The sequence below is a fragment of the Eleginops maclovinus genome, chromosome 2 (genome assembly GCF_036324505.1).
Source record: "Eleginops maclovinus isolate JMC-PN-2008 ecotype Puerto Natales chromosome 2, JC_Emac_rtc_rv5, whole genome shotgun sequence".
Classification (NCBI taxonomy): domain Eukaryota; kingdom Metazoa; phylum Chordata; class Actinopteri; order Perciformes; family Eleginopidae; genus Eleginops; species Eleginops maclovinus.
This window is the reverse complement of record NC_086350.1, coordinates 15,862,951-15,882,625: the sequence shown is the minus strand read 5'-3', so window position 1 is coordinate 15,882,625 and position 19,675 is coordinate 15,862,951. Positions and strand designations below refer to the sequence as shown.

General features: G+C 41.6%; 2 protein-coding genes across 6 annotated transcripts; one reads left to right on the top strand and one right to left on the bottom strand.

The window, feature by feature from the left end:
- The first annotated feature begins 749 nt into the window (after positions 1-749).
- Positions 750-14,129, top strand: LOC134878370 (ras association domain-containing protein 8). 5 transcript variants are annotated; one of them, XM_063904408.1, is made up of 6 exons: positions 750-1,091; positions 6,178-6,379; positions 8,597-9,390; positions 9,583-9,780; positions 10,217-10,361; positions 11,953-14,129. In XM_063904408.1, the coding sequence occupies exons 2-6, from the start codon at positions 6,277-6,279 to the stop codon at positions 12,069-12,071; spliced, it is 1,359 nt and encodes a 452-aa protein (XP_063760478.1). In that variant the 5' UTR covers positions 750-1,091; positions 6,178-6,276; the 3' UTR covers positions 12,072-14,129. The 5 variants fall into 5 exon arrangements, with proteins under 5 accessions (XP_063760478.1, XP_063760461.1, XP_063760469.1 ...); XM_063904391.1 differs by having other exon boundaries at positions 10,187-10,361; XM_063904399.1 differs by having other exon boundaries at positions 8,597-9,396.
- A 1,004-nt stretch (positions 14,130-15,133) lies between these two features.
- bhlhe41 (basic helix-loop-helix family, member e41) lies at positions 15,134-18,838 on the bottom strand. The gene is made up of 5 exons (XM_063904421.1): positions 18,583-18,838; positions 18,424-18,490; positions 18,151-18,258; positions 17,929-18,040; positions 15,134-17,738 (listed from the first exon to the last, which is right to left on the bottom strand). Exons 1-5 carry the CDS (start codon positions 18,642-18,644, stop codon positions 16,807-16,809), a joined length of 1,281 nt encoding a protein of 426 aa, XP_063760491.1. The 5' UTR covers positions 18,645-18,838; the 3' UTR covers positions 15,134-16,806.
- Between the last annotated feature and the right edge of the window lie 837 nt (positions 18,839-19,675).

Genomic DNA, 19,675 nt, shown 5'->3' with positions numbered 1-19,675 from the left:
GGCATCAAGTCTCCACTGATGCATGCCCATTGTCAAAGGCCTGTATGCCCCAGTTGAATGTGCTGTTTGTTTTGATTCACTATTTATTTGACTATTTTCTAATGTCGGGATTGTACAGTGCAAAAACTAGCTAACATTTTAGATACAGTATGTTCATGACGATTAACCCCTCAAAAAACATGTTCAACAAAATGTGCTACTCTATATCATTAACAATAAATATATAATGACCTGTTCCTTCTATTCTGAACTGGTTAATGAATTTAAACTGCATGTTACTTTTAGCTATTTTAATTTTAGAAGTATGTGTTGCAAATTTATTTCATGACATTGGTCTCTGAAAAAAGATGAATGACCACTTTCACTACATCTGCATAATATCCTGCATGACTTGCATGGCCTGTTATTCAATAACAACGTTTACCTGAACATTTCAATTATCTAACAATGATTGATTCTGTTTAGCTCACAGCGACAGCGGATCCTTTCTTGTTTAAGTATTTTCATTTGAAATAAACTAAAGAAAGAAAGACATGTAGCCTTAAAAATAAATATAGAACTCAACATAAAATAAAGAGGTGTATACAGAGTTTAAATTATACGTAAGTATTCATGTTTGATGGAAATAGGCTGTTAAAATGTCCTGGATGTGTAAAAGTTGGCTGTAGGTGGCATCCCCCCTCAGAGTGTATTGCAGCTTTAAACGGTCCACAATGCCTTGCGGTGTCCCAGTTCCAATGCGATGTATTTACCAGCAGGAGTAATGAAACGGGGAGAGGGGCTTTTTCCGCAGCTTATTGCTGAGACCTTATGCTGAGACCACAGAATAGCAGCACACAGAGAGGGCAGACCCAAACTTTCGGACAGAGGACAGAGACGTCTTTATCTGTTTTGAATTCGTCTGTAGTCTTTCATTCAGTTTTGTTTGTCCATCAGCCAAACGATACTTTGTCGCAGTTCGTTGGAAGTGATTTACTGGGCAACGGTAAAGAAGGACACATTTTGCGGATTTGACGCCTTTACCTGTGTTTTCCCCCTAAACTTCACTTCGGATAGGAAACACAGAGTTGAATCCTATTTGCGCCATAAAGGTAAGAACATTACACGGACCTAATAATAGCAGAGTGTGCTGCAGCTGAGCCCGTTGTAGTTGTGAGGCTGAGATAACGGAAACATTTCTGTAGTAGAATAGTTCGGCTATACTCTGTGAGCCCAGTACGGCCCATTATCGCCATTTGTCCAGCTTCGTCCCACTCAACACAACAATATGAGGCAGGGGTGCAGTGAAATCCTCAAAGATGCTAATGTTTTCTGTCTTTTGGGATGTTGATTTCTGATGCTGCTTTCAATTTGTAAAAATCACAAATAGAAACTTTTAGTTCCAACGTTTAGTTGGATGATCAAGACCTTATCTTTTGTGTTTTCGCAGCAGGCCAGGATGTGTTGTCTCCTAAGTGTTGCATAACGTCGCTTTGCCATTTTTAACAGTTTTGTCTATCATCAGGTTCAGCATCTTCTGTAAATGTAACGACCTCTCATGGTTTCAAAACATTCATCATTAATCACAACAAAATCGAGGTATAAATTCACTTCTTCCATCTTAAGTTGCATTGCTCCACATAACTTACTAATACACACCAGGTGCAGCACAACCAACCTGTAGAGTTGCTGCACTCAGCCAAGTGTGGTGTCCCACAGTACACGTTGTGATCTAGAGACCTGCTTTAGTTCAGGAATAGAATCTAGTATTTCAGTGGCCCTTGTTGCATCTGATATTGTCACAGCATCATGAAGACCAGGCTGCAAAGAACCACCCACAGACTGGATACATAAATAAGTGTTGCCACTTGTGTGTGCAGGTGCCACTTCATGCTGCTGTGAAACAATTGGGGTTCTATAAATGTTTAAAAATGCAAGATTGTGATTCAGTACCAAATGATGTTTTGCAAACCACTATAACATGTAAACCTTGGTTAGGGGCCTCTTGTTGCCCCGCTAAGCCTCTGCCCCGGCTCTGGAGCCTGCTGCCTGTCCTGCTGGCTCTTCAAAGCTGGCTAGAGAGCAGTGTATATGGCAAGGGAACAAAGGCAGCATTATTGCTGGCCGAACGTGCCATCCAGATGTTCAGGATCCTGCCAGTACTGACCTCCCAAATGGGGGAGGCTGCTCCAGCGCCTAATAGTTTAATATCATCCAGGCAGAGAGAGAAAGAGGGAGGCTTGCTCCAGGGCAGGAGCCTCTGGAAAGGTCTCAGAAGCTGAGGATGTAGCCTCTAGGGTGGCTAGACGTGGGTTTAATCCCAAACACCCAGGTCTTCAGAAAAGAGCTAGAACGAAATTTGGAATAGGAACTTAATTCTGGGCAATGCTTCCTTCTTTGGTAATATAACTTGGGCAACACACAACAAACCCTTCTCAAAAGCTTTACCAAACAATGCTTAATGTAATAGGCCTACATTCCTTTCTTCTAATGAATGCTGCAACTGCGTATAGACTCTGATTAAGCGATGGTTTGTACAATGTCTCCTTTAATTGCTTATTAATTAACAGTCATCTATTTTGCAGGTTTTAGGGCTTTTCATGGTTAAGAGGCTAATGCAACTTAGACACAATATTAGCTGAGAGGAGGCAGACATTGTGTACAGCCGCAGCTTTTAAGAAACTTTATTACAACTTTTTTATATCAGATACATCAACTCAAGAATGTCAACTTTTCAAACGGTTGCTTACACACATTGTTTTGTTATTACTCACTTTAGATAGGATGCATCCTGTTGAAGTGTCATGGCATAGCTGTGGCCTGTTGCATAGCCATCAAGATCCCAGAGGGGACGCAGCCATCTCTTTCTTGTCTCTTAGTCATGCCCCGTTGCATTTTCACAGCCCAGGAATGCATACCCTGGATGTTATCAGTTTCCACTCTCCAGGATCAAGGCCTGTCTCTGGCAACAGTCTTTGCCCTGCTCTGTATGTTTACATTTGCAAAGGGTATTGTATGCACTCCAGGCTGTCATACTGATATTGAGGAGCTTCTTTATCTGGTTCCCACTGAGAGACCCTTTTAAACCACAGGGGTTGTTGTTGGTGCATCTTACTTAATTAAACTGTTGAGATTTTCAGTTCCTTCCAACCAGTTCACCAACATGCGTCCACAACAAACCAGCGTCTGTCTCTGGCTGCTCACAGAGATTTATTTCACAACAGATCTGCTACCAATTACAACAAAGTATAAATTGCTAGTAATTACATGTTGCTCTACAGGGAGTGCAATTTGAATTAAAGTTTGGTTAGCAATAGGCAACAAGGTTTAAGTACTAGAACATACTGCTGCGCATCAGTCTGAAAGAAGTATCCCATTGTCTTTAATTTACAGCAGCGTGGGGGACTTTAGCACATCGGAAAATTTCTGTAATAAATAAGTTACTATTTTTAATAAGCCGCTTGGAGATACATTCCTTCAACCTTACAGTGCCTTACTGAACAATGGCCTGTAAATTTGGACAGGAACCAGGGTGTAATAATGTCGATTCGTGGAGGTAGTACTTGGAACGTTTTGTTTTCCTGTGAGATCATTTTACCCAACTAGGTTCGGCCGCTGCCCTGCAGGCTTTCTTCTGAGTCGAGCTCTTGGTTTTCTTTAATTGCAATGAATGCTCATTTTGTTTTCCCCAAATACCCCCTTTGTTCAGCATACTGGTGCACTGCACGGAACTCAGGCCACTTCGTGACGCTTGACGGACTGTAAATCCCCAAAAGAAGCAGTGCCATATTTAATCTCCTACGGTAGAAACTCCGACAGAATTTCTCCTTGGTGTTTGTTACAGCAATGGTTGTTTGTGATGAAACACCCACAGGAGCATATGGTTGGTTGTTTACACCAGCAGTCAGTTGAAGCCCTTTTCATGCCAGCTCTTAGTGCTCCTGTAGGCCTGGAGAATTGTCACCAGCAGCCGGGCGGCAGGCTGCTCACACACCTCACTGCTCTGAGAGGAAAGCATCTTGAGTCAACACTACTGAACGAAAACAACTCTGAAATAAACATTCTCTGAAGTCATGAGGAGTTTGATGTTTTGCTGCAGTTGATCATCTCTCAACTGAGCTTAAGTAGAACTCAAAGGAACTCAAGCCCTCCTCTGTCTCATGAAATGCCCCTCTGGCATGAGATGAGCCACACAAATCAGGGAGCGGGCATCTCCCCAGGCTGCGGCTTTGACAGGCCGGAGGAATGGAGCGTGCAGAGCTCAGGATGGCACTCTGCCCCACACCGCTGTGCCTGGATCATCTGTTGGGCTTTCTAGGTTAATGTTAACGAATATAAATGTTACAAGTCTCTAGCAGAGCACATTTATAAAAGCCCTGCTGAGTCTTGTCCGGCTTGTACAAGGAAAAGGCGTTGAGTCCGTTGTTGTTTTAACAGTTTTTGTGATTTAATTTGGCTGTGTGAAAAACACATTACATTTTTTAATGTTGGTAATGCTAATGCGATACAGTATTCTATGCAGTAGTCCTTTTAAATTCTTCTGATTCAGTGTTGTTATAGGCAGTATTTTTTTAGGCTCTTCCCCATCCCCCTCCAGTTTATCCAAACGTTCTTCCCGGCTGATCCGCTTTGCCTGCTTTTCATCAAGATGTACTCAGACCCTATAACTGTTCCCCCTGAAAAAAGGGGTTAAACAAAATGGTGACAGTGTTTTGTGTCAGTGCAGAAAAATGTTGCAGTGTGCTTGTGTGTGAAGAGTTCCTGTTCGTCTCCATCCCTCAGCCCTTAATGCCATTTAAGGGCTGTCTGAATGAAGGACAAAAGCACTTTCCAACCAGCTGTGAATGTGCCAGGAATAGAGTGATCAAGAGTCCAGGCCACTGACAAAGGTGACACTTACGTACATACAAATGCACAGACGGAACATATTTGATCAACACACAATGCAATTAAGACACTTTTGAGTCCCTGAATGTCTTAACTACCTGAGGTTTCTTGGGTTTGTTTGAAGAGCTAGAATGATAAGTTGATAAATCAGTTAGGCAATCTACTATAAATTACAAAAACAATTTCAGCACTCTATTAATCGTATCAATCATCGAACTCATTAGGATAATTATCAACAATGAAAATGATCATTAGTTGAAGCTCTATCAAACTAAACAAATGTTCCTTGCAGCACTTGCTAATGTCTTTACCATATTTAGAAAAGCCATTGTTCGGTGCGTAGGACAGGCTGGTGTGGGTGACTTTGTGGATGGGGACTCGGGAAGGGGGAGGTGTAATTGGTGGGGGGTTGGCGAACAAAAGGACCTTTTGACTCAGTAGTGTAGGTGCAGTGAAGGTTAGATCCGCACAGAGTGATACAGATCAGGGGAGATGCCATTCATTCTCTCTCAGTGCACTTTCCTTGAACGCTTTGAAGGACCCCTTCCATTAGATGGGTTTTTCATATGTTGTATCACATCTTTAATATGTGCTATGATAACCTGATATCTGACTTTGTGACTCTCTAAAAAGCATCAGTTGCTAGAAATCGTATCAAAACAAGCTTTATAAAGGCAGCCCGGCATCTCTTATATCTTCTTAGATTGGTACTTCAGGTATCATTGTATTGACTGTTCTTATAAGGAATAAACACAACTATATAACACGTGTTACAGAACAGTGAAAATAACTGTGACGTGCAAAAGAAACCCCTACTCTACTCCCTCGTGTTATGATTCATCTCCCTTTTGCTTTTTAATTACATCTTCATGCCTTCTCGGTTTCCCTCTGTGTTCCTGTCCTCCCTTTGTCACTGAGTCAATATTCCTGTTCTCTTTTCACTGCCTTCATTTCATTTTCTGTACAAAAGCAGGAACTGGGCTTGGGAATGTCTGTTGGCAGACTCTTCCTGCGCCCCCAACAGACATGTACCTATTCATAGAGGAGAACTAAACCACAACGTTATGGCCAGCTGGACCTGGCATACCTAGCTGTGCAGGTCCATCCTTTTACTAATACTAAAATACTTGTCTTTACCTTGTAGTTTCTGCTCTATTTGACTAGTTGTGTTCAAATGTTTTACTAGAGGGGAAGCGTTTGCGTTTCTGTGTCTGTTAAACGTAATCCTTTTAGGCCACTGGTCATTTTAACCGTGGCCTTGAGCACATCCTGACTAACCACTTCCTGTTTTCCCCTGTGTTTCCTCCAAAGAGACGTAGCCAGAGGGGCTTCAGCTGCCCTGCACCACTGGAGCCTTCAATAATGTCGGGGCCAGCACACCACAACCAGCCTATTCGCTTCTGACCCAACATGGAGCTCAAGGTCTGGGTGGATGGAGTCCAGAGGGTCGTCTGTGGGGTCACGGAGGCCACTACCTGCCAAGAGGTGGTGATCGCTCTGGCACAGGCCATAGGTAGATCATTTTCTGATTATAAAACCACATACAAGCACACGTCATATACAAAAAGGCATGTTTAAACTCGGCTGAGATGTATTGTTGCGGTCCTCATGCAGTGAAATTGGATTCATTATGAATTGGGCTTTGTCCAATAAACTGAAGGTCAAGTGATTTAAAAACAAAGCCTCAGTTCTAACAATCATTGCTACCTCAAGAATTAACCCTAATAGGTTAATGCAGCTGGTTAAGCAATCGCTATATTTGGTGCTCATACACATGGATGAGTTTGTGTGAAGGTGTGTATACCTCAGATTTGTTGATTAAGTTACCCCACTGTTATTAGGTTTCACAGGGAACATTAAATTCCACGTGACCCGCTGAATTCCTATAACAAAGCCACTTTTGCCATTATTTTGTTTTTTTCTTTTTCTGCACTATTTTTCCACATCACACTCAGGAGTGCTGGAGAATCAGGCAATGCATTGGGTTATAAAGGAGTTGACACTTCAGGCTGTTGGCATACTTTATTCCCGAGTATATCTAACCCTGTGTGCTAACCTACCTCCGTTTGTCGCCTACTAGCTGGCACAAATCAGCTTCATGTAAGTTACAGGCAGAGGTGGAAGAAGTATTCCGATCATGTAATTGAGTAAAAGTAACAGTATCCGAGTGAAGGAATATTCTATATAAGTAAAAGTCCTGCATTCAAAATGTTACTTAAGTAGAAGTACAAAAGTATTAGCATCAAAAGATACTTAAAGTACCAAAAGTAAAATGACCTATTATGCAGATCAGCCAATTTTAGAAAATAATGTAAATTATATGTTCTGTGTTCTGTATTAATCAAAGCTGGTAAAGGTGCAGCTAGTTTTAATGACTTTGTACTGCAGGGTAACTTGTGAATTTACTCCAGGTGTAACTAAAGTCTGATTTAACTGTTGATTATATTTCACATTAATCCAAATCTGCAAAGTAACTAAAGATATTAAATGAAGGTAGTGGAGTAAAACTACACCATTTAAGGTAGTGGAGTAGAAGTACAAAGTAGCAAAACATTTAAATACTCAAGTAAAGAACAAGTATCTCAAAATACAGTACTTGAGTAAATGTACTTAGTAACTTTACACCACTGGTTACGGGTTGATCTGACTGTTTAATCATTTCATTTTAGCGAAGACAAAATGCTAATTTAAATTTCCCTCCACAATATAAGTTCTTTGTTAATTAACAGGGTATTCACTTAATTGTATTCTAGTTTTTTTTCACACTTTGCAAAACATTGTGAAGCCTATTCATCAAGGTTATCGCAAAGCGTCCACCAACCTACAATCTGAGTGTGACGCATTCTAAAATGCCAAACGCCAAAGTTAACCTAAAAAAATCCCTTTTGAATTAAACAAGTGTCTGAGTCGTCTGCCTACATGTTAAGCTCCTGCTGGGATACAGTGGCTCATAGTCAGAGGCTTTATTGGTACTTTCTTAGCACCCCCCTTCCCATGTGGCTCCTCCAGGAACAGGGGCACTTGAGCAGCCTGTATTGACATCACTTCCCTCAAAGTGCAGGGAGGGAAGAGGGAAAGTCTGACTCATCCTTCAGCCTCCTGCCAAATTGAGGAAGCAGCCCCCTCCTCTGCTTTATTCTATTAAATACATACACACCATGTTAAGTGATCAGACATCAATATTGATTTAGTACTTTGGCATTTCACAAGGGTTTCTGTCTATACTGCTACAACTGTTGTGTTTGGCTTTCCTCTAAACAGCATTAAGCAATTTATTTCTTATAAACATTGAATCAAATCCAATGTGAAATGGATGCTGATATCGCAGAAACCACGAGAAACACCCAGCAGTGCAGCGCCTTGCAGCTTTAGTCTCTTTTAAATGATTGATCTGTTCACAGCCTTTCATTTTCCTTTACTTTCATTCAGCTCACCACTCTGTGCTGCTCTTAGAAACCAAACGTAGACAAGCTGGATGAAATTTGAACATTTTAGTTGTTAGGTCTCCAGAAACATGGATGGACAGGATGATGAAACGGCTCTGGGTCTGATAAATATGAGAGAGGACACTTGTTTGTTCACATGTTATCTTAACAGTTAGATAAGATGATGCTTAATCATGGCATCAGTGGTCAACATAGCTTCAAGCAATCAAAGTTCATATCTTTGCAGTTTCATTTAACCAGCCCCCAGCATAAGAGTATGTTACAAATGTTTGTTGTTTTTTTAGGTCGCACTGGGAGATACACTCTAGTAGAAAAATGGCGGGACACCGAGCGTCACCTAGCCCCTCATGAAAGCCCGGTTGCTTCTCTGAACACCTGGGGCCAGTATGCTGGGGATGTCCAGCTTATCCTGCATCGCACAGGCCCCTCCCTGACTGAACGCCCCCCCTCAGAAGGACCCCCTCTTAGGGGTCCTGAACGCGGGCTGCATCGGCAGAGCCTGCCTCCCCTTGCAAAGCTTCGCCATCCTAACGATCGCTCCCTCCGCCGCCGTGAACCACGACGCAAGTCTCTGACGTTCACTGGTGCACCCAGAGGCCTCAGGGAGATACTGAGTGGAGGCCGAGCCAGTGAGGCGGAGGCTAAACGCAGACTCTTCATGGGAAACGGTGGGAATCACAACCATGCAGGACCGTCCATGGGGACCGCATCCCCTGGCCTGTGGGCCTGTCGCATGGAGGATCTGGTCAGACTGGTGGGTATACAGAGGGAGACTCTCAACGTTCTGGAACAAAAGCTGGAAGCCTATGAGGCTGAGCTCCAGGTGTGTTCTGAAGGGCGAGGGGGCCGCGGTGGAGGGTGCATCGGGGACCCAGATGGAGGGGGCGGGCTGATAAAAGAGATCCTGAGGCTGGAGAAGCATCTGCGGAAGAATGACGTGGAGATGGAGGAGGAGGAGTTTTGGGCCACTGAGCTGCAAATTGAGCTGGAAAGTGAGAGGCAGCTGGAGGAGAGACTACAGGAGCTGATGGGACGCATGCAGGGCTGTGAAGTGGAGATTGAACAAAAGCTGGCAATGGTACAGGTGTGCTTTGTTTGGGAGATTTTCGGGTTATTCAATCAAAATCCAGTTTTTTAGTAGCAGCTTTGGGGAAAAGATCAATATAACCAGCTAAGAATCAATCAAAGACACAGTCTGTTGAAGTGATTTTTGATATTTGATAGTTGCTTGTTACCTCTTCCATAACTGTTCATCTCCTTGTCCCATCAGAGTGTAGAGGCAGGCTTGGAGGAGGAGCGGCTGCAGAGGGAGAGGCAGGAGACCCAATGGGTCAGTGAGGCAGAGGCTCGGGCACAGCTGCTCAGGGTCAAAGCAGAAATGAAAGCCCAGGAGAGACAGGCTGTCCAGCTGGAGAGCAGCTGCAGAGCTGTGGACCGGTCACTTGGACAAAGCAGCAAGAAGCTGCAGGTAAGACATATGCATGCATTCAACCTTTAAAAAAATAGGAATGCAGGGTGATGTAGGGATAAGGGAGACCATACATCAGTAATACTGCATTTAAGCATCTGTCCACCTGATGTATCCCATAACACGATGCTGCATCACTGCAATGCCAAGGTAGAAACCTGCCAATGTAAAGAGGATCGTTTTTCACTTTAAAAATGGGTTGACAGGGAAATGCTAGATCTGTAAACGTTGGTAAAAAATATTCATATAAAAGCTTCTTCAGTGACCAGAGAGATGGGAGAGATTGAATCAAGTTTATGTCATTTTAGATGGCATACCTAGACTTCAAATCCTAAAACACAGACTCATATAATCTGTACCAAAATGTATTTTCAAGCTGTTGGTAATCCTCTTATGTTTCCTCAAGAATTACTCTCCTCACGCTGTTTCTTTGAAGGACATGCAGCAGGAGTTGGAACAGCTGACCAAGGAGCTGAGGCAGGTTAACCTGCAGCAGTTCATCAAGCAGACCGGCACCAAGGTCACAGTTCTGCCGGCTGAACCCTCCGAGGAAGAGAGTCCTCACAGCACCCGTGGTATAGGTAAAAAAATCTTGCAAACATTTGATTTGTGAAATTTGTTCTCTTAGGGAATATGGTTTAGAGTTTAATTTTAACATATGGAACAGGACTTGTTTCAGATATGGGAGTGAAGTGATATATAAGGTATCTCTTCCTGTTGTTGTAATGACAAGTAGGGAACTGAGCTGGTGACCACAGTGTCGGCAGTAACATTTGCATATCTGTTATTGTAAGTAGTTTGAACGGTCAGTCAGGAGTTAAAATGGAATTGTATGTCAAACTGCATACTGCCTGAGGTTAAATACTTTACTACAACTCATGACTTATTTTTATAAGTGTATAAATTGCTGTTCTGTTCCATCAAGGTACTTTTTTTTTTCTTCATATTTTAACAGCCTGCTAAGAGAAAATGACTCAAATGTGAGGGAGTGTGCATTTGAGAGAGATTGTTATCGAGAAAATGAGGAGGGGGTTGTAGAGAGAACAGCGTTAGTTTTTACCCACTCCAGTGGCTATTATAGTCACCATGCCAACAGCTGCCTGGATACTGGCAGCTGGCATTCATTCACCTTACTATCTCTGTCCGGCTTTCACTCCTTCCATCATGCTGTCACTCTATCACATGCTCAGCAGTTTCTCTGATGGGCTCATTGGACCAAGGCTCTGTCATCCTACAGCAGAAAAGCAGAGAGCTGACGCATGAGCTAAGAGCATTGATTAACGGGAGAGCTGTCACAATGCAACATTTGGCCAGTTGGTTATTAAAACTACAGTTACACCAACAACAGCTTAATTAGTGACTAACAGTAATTAAGATTGACTTTGAGAACAGCTTTGAGGTGGTACTAGAGCAGTGCATCGTGTATAAACCACAGACATGCACCAGTTTGTGAAAATAAGCCTGGGAGCAATAAAAGCCAACTTGAAAAGTTAAGTTTGTTGGCAGGAAACAACGTGTACACAAATAAGCCTGCAAAGCACAGGAATAAATATCTAAATGTACATTTACATGCAAAAACATTAAGCTAAACCTCCCACCATGCCTATGAATAATTTCGTTTTCCACATAAAGAAGTTAACGCAGTTGTAGTGATGGTGACCTTTTTACCCTTGATTTGATTTCAGTAACAACTGAAACACAGTTGAATTTCTCCCCTCTCCAAAGAGCCCAGATATTTTTCTGATTGCATGACATGCACTTCATCATTGCATGCGTTGAGAGCAGTAGGTCTCTTTATTAAACCTAGCAGGGATGGATTTCAATTATAAAAATGTTCATGTAATTCATGTTCATGTCCTTCTAGTAACCTTCCATTTTGTGTGTGTGAAATCAGCTTTGGTGCCAGGCCATACAAATCTCTGCATGGGCTGATTCGCTGTGTGGCTCAGCACTGCCCCCTGCTGGCACATAGCAGGGATATCATGTAGCATCCAAAGGGCTTCATTGTTTTTTAATTGAAGGAATTTAATGGTGTTTTTTTTATCAATTTTAATCAATGAAGTGTGTTTGGAAAAACAAAAGCCAAAGTTTGTGTAAAATCGCTCTATTTATTTTCAGCACTACAAATGTTAAAACACACATTTCTCTTACTTATGCCTTTCTAATTTTCAGATTTAGTTCCCCTGTCTGGCTCCCTGAAGCGCCCCGTATCGCATGCGATGTCTAGTCACCTCCGGGTCCTCCACAGCCCCCTCACTTCAGGCCTGAACCCAGAGGGGATCTATGTGTGAGCCATCTTTGCTCAGAGGGAACCGCCCCCAATCCAGAGCCCAAAACACACGTCTGTAAGTGGATATCTTTGTACAGGATACCTCAGTGGCACACTACTATGCATGTCTCGAATACAGGAGGCAACCTGGAGTGTGAAGACTCACATAGTGAAGGAACAAAGATGATTTTGACATGGAAGTCGTAGAGCACTTAGTGGGAATTAAATATGTCATGGTGCTCGGTTTCTGAACTTACAAGGACTTAAATCTCAATATCAGGCTGTTGTGTACGTCCTTTATAAACATATCCACTTAAAATACTTTTACTCTCACTTTATTACCTGCTGAATGATTTGTAATGTTTTCTCACTTGCATCATGATTCTAAACAATTGCCTTTTGGACAGTATTCTTGAGAACCTTGGTATGTGAATTTATGAATTATATCTCTAAAGTTATATGTATTTTCTGCAGTGAAAACGGCATAATGAATGGTTCTAATATAAGAAATGAAAGATCCACTTGTGTCAATACTAAACCAGTCTAGAATATATCGTTTTGCATATCAGAATGTATTCCTGTAGCTCTGATTGTTCATGTTAAAACTATGCACAACTGGTCAATAGTTTTGTTACCGAAGAATGTTACTGTCCGTATTTACCAAAATGTTGGCTTACTGTAAATATGTTTCCTTACTTTTCAGCTTTATTTAGAGAATTATTATATTTTATTACAGAGAGGTTACAGAATATGCAGTGCCCTCATTCCCGCTACAATATCTGCATAATGAAACAGTGTTAATCACCCTCTTAAGCTGTTTTTTGTTGTTTAGATGACTACATGGTATGTTTTTGCCAATTGTATTATGCTTGTTTTTCTGTGTAAGGATTGGTGGCCAAAGATTAGCAGGTCCTGTTGCATGATTGTCGTTACTATAGCCATACCTGGATGTGCAGAGCACCCGCAGTACAGTAAATCAGTTAGTTGAATCTAAAAATGGTGGCATGCTATAATACAATGGATAGCTCCAGCTACTGTGTGTGTGTGTGTGTGTGTGTGTGTGTGTGTGTGTGTGTGTGTGTGTGTGTGTGTGTGTGTGTGTGTGTGTGTGTGTGTGTGTGTGTGTGTGTGTGTGTGTGTGTGTGTCTGTGTGTGTCTGTGTCTGTGTGTGTGTGTCTGTGTCTGTGTGTGTCTGTGTCTGTGTCTGTGTCTGTGTGTGTGTGTGCAGTCAGCAAGGTATGAAGCCCCTCTTAGGTTGTAGTTCAGCTGCTAATCACATCAAAGTGCCTTATGTTCATTCCACAGTTGGTGTATTCATATAATGTACAGAAAAGCTTTAGTAGAAAACATTGAAGCAATGATCTTAGTCAGTTTAGATCTGATTTTGCTAGATGTGTTAGTGACACATTGCTGCACAGAGAGAAATGGCAATAGCACAGCATCAAAGAGAAAACTATAATCATGTTTTTGTCAGTATTTTATAGAAAAATGAACGGAGAGAATTTTACTGATAGAGTGTCTCATTCTGACACTGTATTATTGACACCATAATACTATGTGATGTAAAATGCATTTACATTATCTGATTTATTTCATCATGCAACACATACTGTTTACTGTAATCACCAGTTTAGGAAGAAGACATTTATTGATGAAATTTAATTTTGGAGTAATAACAGATCAGTACCATCACCCAGGAATACCTAGTAGATACAAAAGTCTACCCTTTAACATTTAGCATCTACAATAACCCTCATGAGTTTTTCTCCACTTTTCAGTTTAAGGACATTCTAAAATAGTTTTTAAATTCTTAGGTTTGACATTATCTCTATCGGGGCAGATTTTCCCTTTAAGAAATCACTTGTGTGCATTTTCCACCACCATGTGATGAGATGTAGTTTTGGTCACTGTTTACAACCATATAATGTTCTAGAGAACTGTAAGATGTCAACTGTACATAACCTGTTTTTATTTTTGTCCTGCCTTAATATACTGCAAGTGTTGACAGATGTACGGCTGTAACTGGCTGCTGATATGACATGGATTGCATGATTCAATAAACCATCTGACAAAATGAAAATTGTGTGACAACTGGTGTTCATGGTAACTGTTGCCTGTGGATGTAAAGGAGAAGGTGTTTGTCCACTATGTGCTCTTCATGCTTTTCAATCCTTTCGCCAGTAGATGGAGACATTTACTCAGTAATGGTAGAAACAGGGTCACAACATGGCTGGAAGAAAATTAGAGAAGCTTGTTTTTCCTACAGAACATGGAAATTACAAGAAATGTAAGCCTATAAAATGCATATTCATGCATTAACAAAAAGGTTTATCAGAGTAAGTAGCTGGTAAAATAAAGGCAAAGTTATTTTTGCTCCAAAAAGTTAAAGTTGCTCTCCTAGGTCAATGTAAATACTGAGCTACAACTGTGAATCCCCACAGGTAATACTTGCTTGTAATTTGAGGTGGGAAAGGAAAAGTTCCTTACAAAGAAAGGGGCAGCAAAATGTGTGAATTGTTTTCCCCAAACCTTGAAAGGCGTAGTTTGATTGTCACTGGACTTCATTGTTGCATGGCTCATTACAAAGACTGACATCAGAAACAAGTTTCCAATATGTTGAAAGTATGCATGAAGATTAAAATTATACTGCAGATATTCAGTAAATGTTAACAAAGACTGGGTTTAATCCTGTTAAAAGCTTTTGACAAGTTGGGAGGAGGCCCCTTGTTTTTCATCAGCGTGTACAGACTGAGTGTAATCTCACTTCATCATCACATGACATGTGTTTAAAGCCTTGGTCTACTGTACACTGTAAATTCCCCTGCTGTGACCTGTCAGCTGATTAAAGTATTAGCAACATTACATTTCATCTATTGGACTTCCAGTGGTGTGTATTCATAATACTGTACTCTGAACTGTTAGTCTTGTGCAAACACTTGTGCATTGTTTCCCAAGTCAGAAATTTGTATGTTGATCTTTGTTGGAAAAGTTTCCCACTTTTCGACTGGACCTTCCTGCTTTTGCTAACATGTGAGACTGTAGGCACACACATCATTTTTTTTAAACAATAAGAATTCTGCAGAGTTTAGTTTTGATATTTATTTTACAACTCATCAGCAATAATTTAGAACAGCATATGTGTAAAGCATTAACGAAATGTGCAACAGTTGCTCAGTTAAATCTTTTTAAAAAATCCATAGACTTCTACAACATTGACATAGACATGTATACTTTATGGAATATTCACAAAAATACTTCTATTTACAGACACACATGCCACTTTATATAACAGTGTATAACAGATTTGAGGCAAAACCAGCTGAAGTAAACTACGAAAGCAATATCATGTATGCAAAATACAATGGAAATCTGTTTATTCGGTCATGTGTGAAACTTAAAAAGTGGAACAACACTACGATTGCAGGAATCTTAATCTCTAAGAAAATATTCCAAGTTAAAGATCCTAAAATGTAATTTTCAAGTGTTGGTCACATGACCACAGCTGCTTTAAAACTTCAGTCAAATATTTGAAAGCAAGGTTTTACATAATGAAAGCATTAAATAAATAATCAGGGATATTGTTGTGTTTTGTACGGTGCAGGGTTGTCAAATCTGATTATGATTTGAATTTTTGCTAAATCAAAAACAAAAATAAACATTGTTTTATCATATCTGGCTTCATCATCCATTTAGCACATGAAATCATCATTTGGTGTCTGCTCTCTCTTTTGAAATGAAAAAACATGTTTTTATTTCAAGACAACTCAAGAGAATAAAATGGTTCTGAGAGAACTACAGTGTTTGACTTTCAAAGTGATGAGGCGAATGTTTGGGGGGAGCAAAAGCAAAAGAAAGGTGCATTTCAAAGAGTAAAGATCATCCTACAAACTTTACCAGCTGGGAAAACACAGGTACATTCAATATCAAAGATCTATAAGGTGCTATCCTACAATGTTTCCTGGAGGTACAGGTCACTGCATCTCTGTGCTGAAATGCTTCATTCCATACTCAATATTTTGTTCAAGCAGCCCCTTTTGAATGAAGGGTTTCTGAATTAATTCGCTGATTGTTTTGTCTTTACTTCAAGTACGAAAAGTAAAGGAAATCGGATTAACATCTGTAAAATTGATTTGAGGGAAACCAGGCATAATGCATTTCCCATAATATCATCATGTATTGTTTCAATGTTTAAAATAGCTGTTTTTGTATGTATTGATTGAGATGGGGTGTCTGATGAGGACAGTTATGTACCTCCCTATCAGCCTACCCCTTGTAAAGTTGGGGATGAGGTACTGTGGAAGTTACACTTCTCAGGAGCACGTCTTTTATAGGCCCATTTACATATCAATCAACAAGACTGTCTTTCAGGTAATAATATTTACAGTCAAAGTCAGCCAGGCTCTTAGCAACCTTGGCAGAGGTCAGTTGTAACTTCATACATCCAAAGAGACTCGCTGAATGGGATATTGCGCACTGTTGTAGTACTCAAAGTTTGGCACCAATGCTGCCACTTCAAAATGTGTTATCAAAGAGGATACAAAACTAGCTCCAGCACAACACAGCCGTGTATTTATGTCAATCATTGTCGATAATAATTTCGATGTATTAATCTAGCATAAGTGCAAAAGGCACACTCCGTCACAACTGTCCCATTTCGCCAGGGTATTGTACATGAGAAATTCTTCTGTGAAACCTCGTTTTAAAACTAGTCTAATTGTATGAAAAGAAACTCCTCAACAGGAAGGTTAACAGACAAATTAGCTGGTTTGACAAACAGAAAACTGATCGTGCGGACTATTCTTGCTCTCCGACGCATCAACTACGTCATCCTCCCCTTCGTCACTCGCGGGACTTTCCTCGCGCTCATCTGGTGAACCTATGTCAGCCTCGTGTGGCTCGTCGCTGTCTGGACTGTGAGAGTCATTGGACTGAGGAGAGGCTCCAAAGTGCACAGAGAGGCCGGGGAAAGCGGCTGCAGCAGCCGCGGCCGCTGACGCCTGTGCGGGGTAGAGCCAAGGGAAAGGGGAGGCAAGAGCCGCTGCTGGGTACATGTACTTTTCAATGTTGCTTTTGTCGAAAAAAGGCATATAAGACGCCGCGGCTGAGGGGTTTATGAAGTAGAAAGGCATGCAAATTGGTGTCTGCTGTCCCACACTGCTTATTCCGATCAGAGAGTTCATAAACGCCAGGTCGGGTCTGGTGGGGTCAGTGCCCCCTAACCCGTTCCCAGGCCAGGTCATCTTTGGTTTTTTGGCAGCGCGATCGTCTCCAAACTCTTGCTTGATCTTCACTGCCTTAGGTCCCTGCACCTTATTGCGGTCACATTCTTTATCTTTGCCATCGCTCTTTTCCGCCTCGCCCCCGTATCCACTGTCCGTGTCTGTGTCATTCTCGTTAAGCTCCCCGCCTTGGGTCCTCTGGATGACCGGGACACAATTAGCTTGGCCGTCGGCTTTCTGCCCATCATGTGCATCCCCGGCGGGAAGCTGGTGCTGGAGCGGCGGCGCGCCGGGCTGGAACTGCGCCAGCACCTTGTGAAGGTGGTTGATGAGCTGTGCGCACCTCTGCTCTCGTGTCGTCCAGTTTTCAAACTGACTCAGGTACTGCAGGACTTCTTTGGCACATGCCTGGAACCCGGAGTGGAAAGCATCCAGATCTGCATGAATTGACGATTTCATCGACCGGTCCCCTGCAGAACATACAGTTGAAAGGATAACATTATTATTCGGTGTATGATAAAGCAATGACAAGACATCATTTTGTTGAATTGCACATTATTTTTCTTTGATGTATTCATGTACATTTTCCGTTGCTGTAAAAGTAGACTTCCTCGTACCCTTAAAGTACATTTCTATTAACTTCAGGTTTGTTGAGCTCACCATTCTGCAAAGCGATAATCTTCTGGTGCTGCTGCTCAGTGACAGCAGTCAGAGCGTTTAAATGTTTCAACGTTAACTCCAGGACAACAGCCTTCTCCAAATGCCCGAGTGTCTATGGAGAGGAACAAAACACATGTTCAGTTTGCTTTTTAAGACAACTCATGTCATATAAAAACTGGTTCGCTGAGAACGTAAAAATCATTTGCAGTGTCATGGACTCACCGACAGCTTCAGATGTTCGGGTAACAAATCCTTCAGCTGGCCAATACATTCGTTGATTCTGTCTCTCCTCTTCTTCTCTATCAACCGGTGTGGTAACTTGTATGCGTCCTGTTGGCAAAAAAAAAGCGTTTAGTGTATTTAAACACAAATATGTATATATTTAAAGTAATTGTAGTAAATGTGAACATTTTCTCGAGTTTCATGCACACACAAATGTTGGTTAATGGAACAACAAACTAAATATTTATATCGCCGTAGTATAATAAACCTTACCTTCCCACCGTCCTCTCGTTTTATTCCTCTTTTTGCTTTGCACATGTAGAGAGAGGGGTAATCCACCCTAAAGTCAAGAATAACGTTTCAGATTATTCACCAGGATGTCATAACAGTTTATCAGACAGTTTGACAGAGTTTGCCAAAAGCGACACTCACCCCAAGAAATCTGCATGCTCCATGAACTGCCTGTCCTGTAAATGCGGTATTCTTTCATCCATCACTTCTCTTCTGCTGTTTATCCGCTCCTGCGCTTCTTTTGGGAATGTTTGTTATTCCACGACCCGCACACACACTCGGCCGGCTGAGGGAGATGATGCACAGTGCGTGTCCTCCAGTGGAGCTTCTCTTCAGACTGATGTCTCTGCTTCCCTGAGCTGCCACTTCGCACAGCCGTCGGTGCTATGGTTAGAGCGCACGCGCGCTTTGGGTAGGGAACAGCTTCCGACTCACGTGTAGCCTGCACCAGCACAAAGCCCGGTAATTAGACCTGCTCTGTTAGAGCAGCCACTGCTGCTGTTCCTATAGAGATCCAGTCCAAACACTTTTGACCCGGTTGCTGAAACGTGATTCAACATGATTTGAAAATGTAGCAGGGCAAAGGCTGCATGCAAGCGTGAGGAAAAACAGAATAATGCATAATTTCCCTCTTAATGCATCTCATATAATGTGGGTCCTTAACTTTGCAGCTCGAGTTGTGACTACTGGTTGATAAGTGATCAAATTTGATCAAAAAAATTCAAACTGCAGGATAAATTGGTGATTGCTTTTACATTACATTTGATTTGGCTGACGCTTTTATCCAAAGCGACTTACAATAAGTGCCAAAACATAGAGAATCAAACTCCGAACAACAAGGAAAGTGCAGATATATTCACTTCAAGCAAGTCATACTATTGTAAGTGCTGAATTATTAGACAGAAATGACCAAACTAGTTTGCACACATTCACAGTTTAGAGAAAAACCCACAGGTTCTAAGTGCTCCACCATGACTTAATACAAAAAAAGATTTGTTTTCCTTCTGCTTATTAAAAACAACTGGGAACCTCCTGATCTCTCCATAACAAGAAAAACACATGCTAAAATAAAGTGAAGAAATAGAGATTAATGGGAAGTAAACACAGAGAGTAAACACATATTGGGGGACGTGTGTTGTTGCCCGGATCAGGGCAGCATAACCTATTCATACACCTAGAGCTGTTCAAAGCTGCGTTGTCAGTAACCATGGCACCAGCCCAGCTGTGTGCTCAA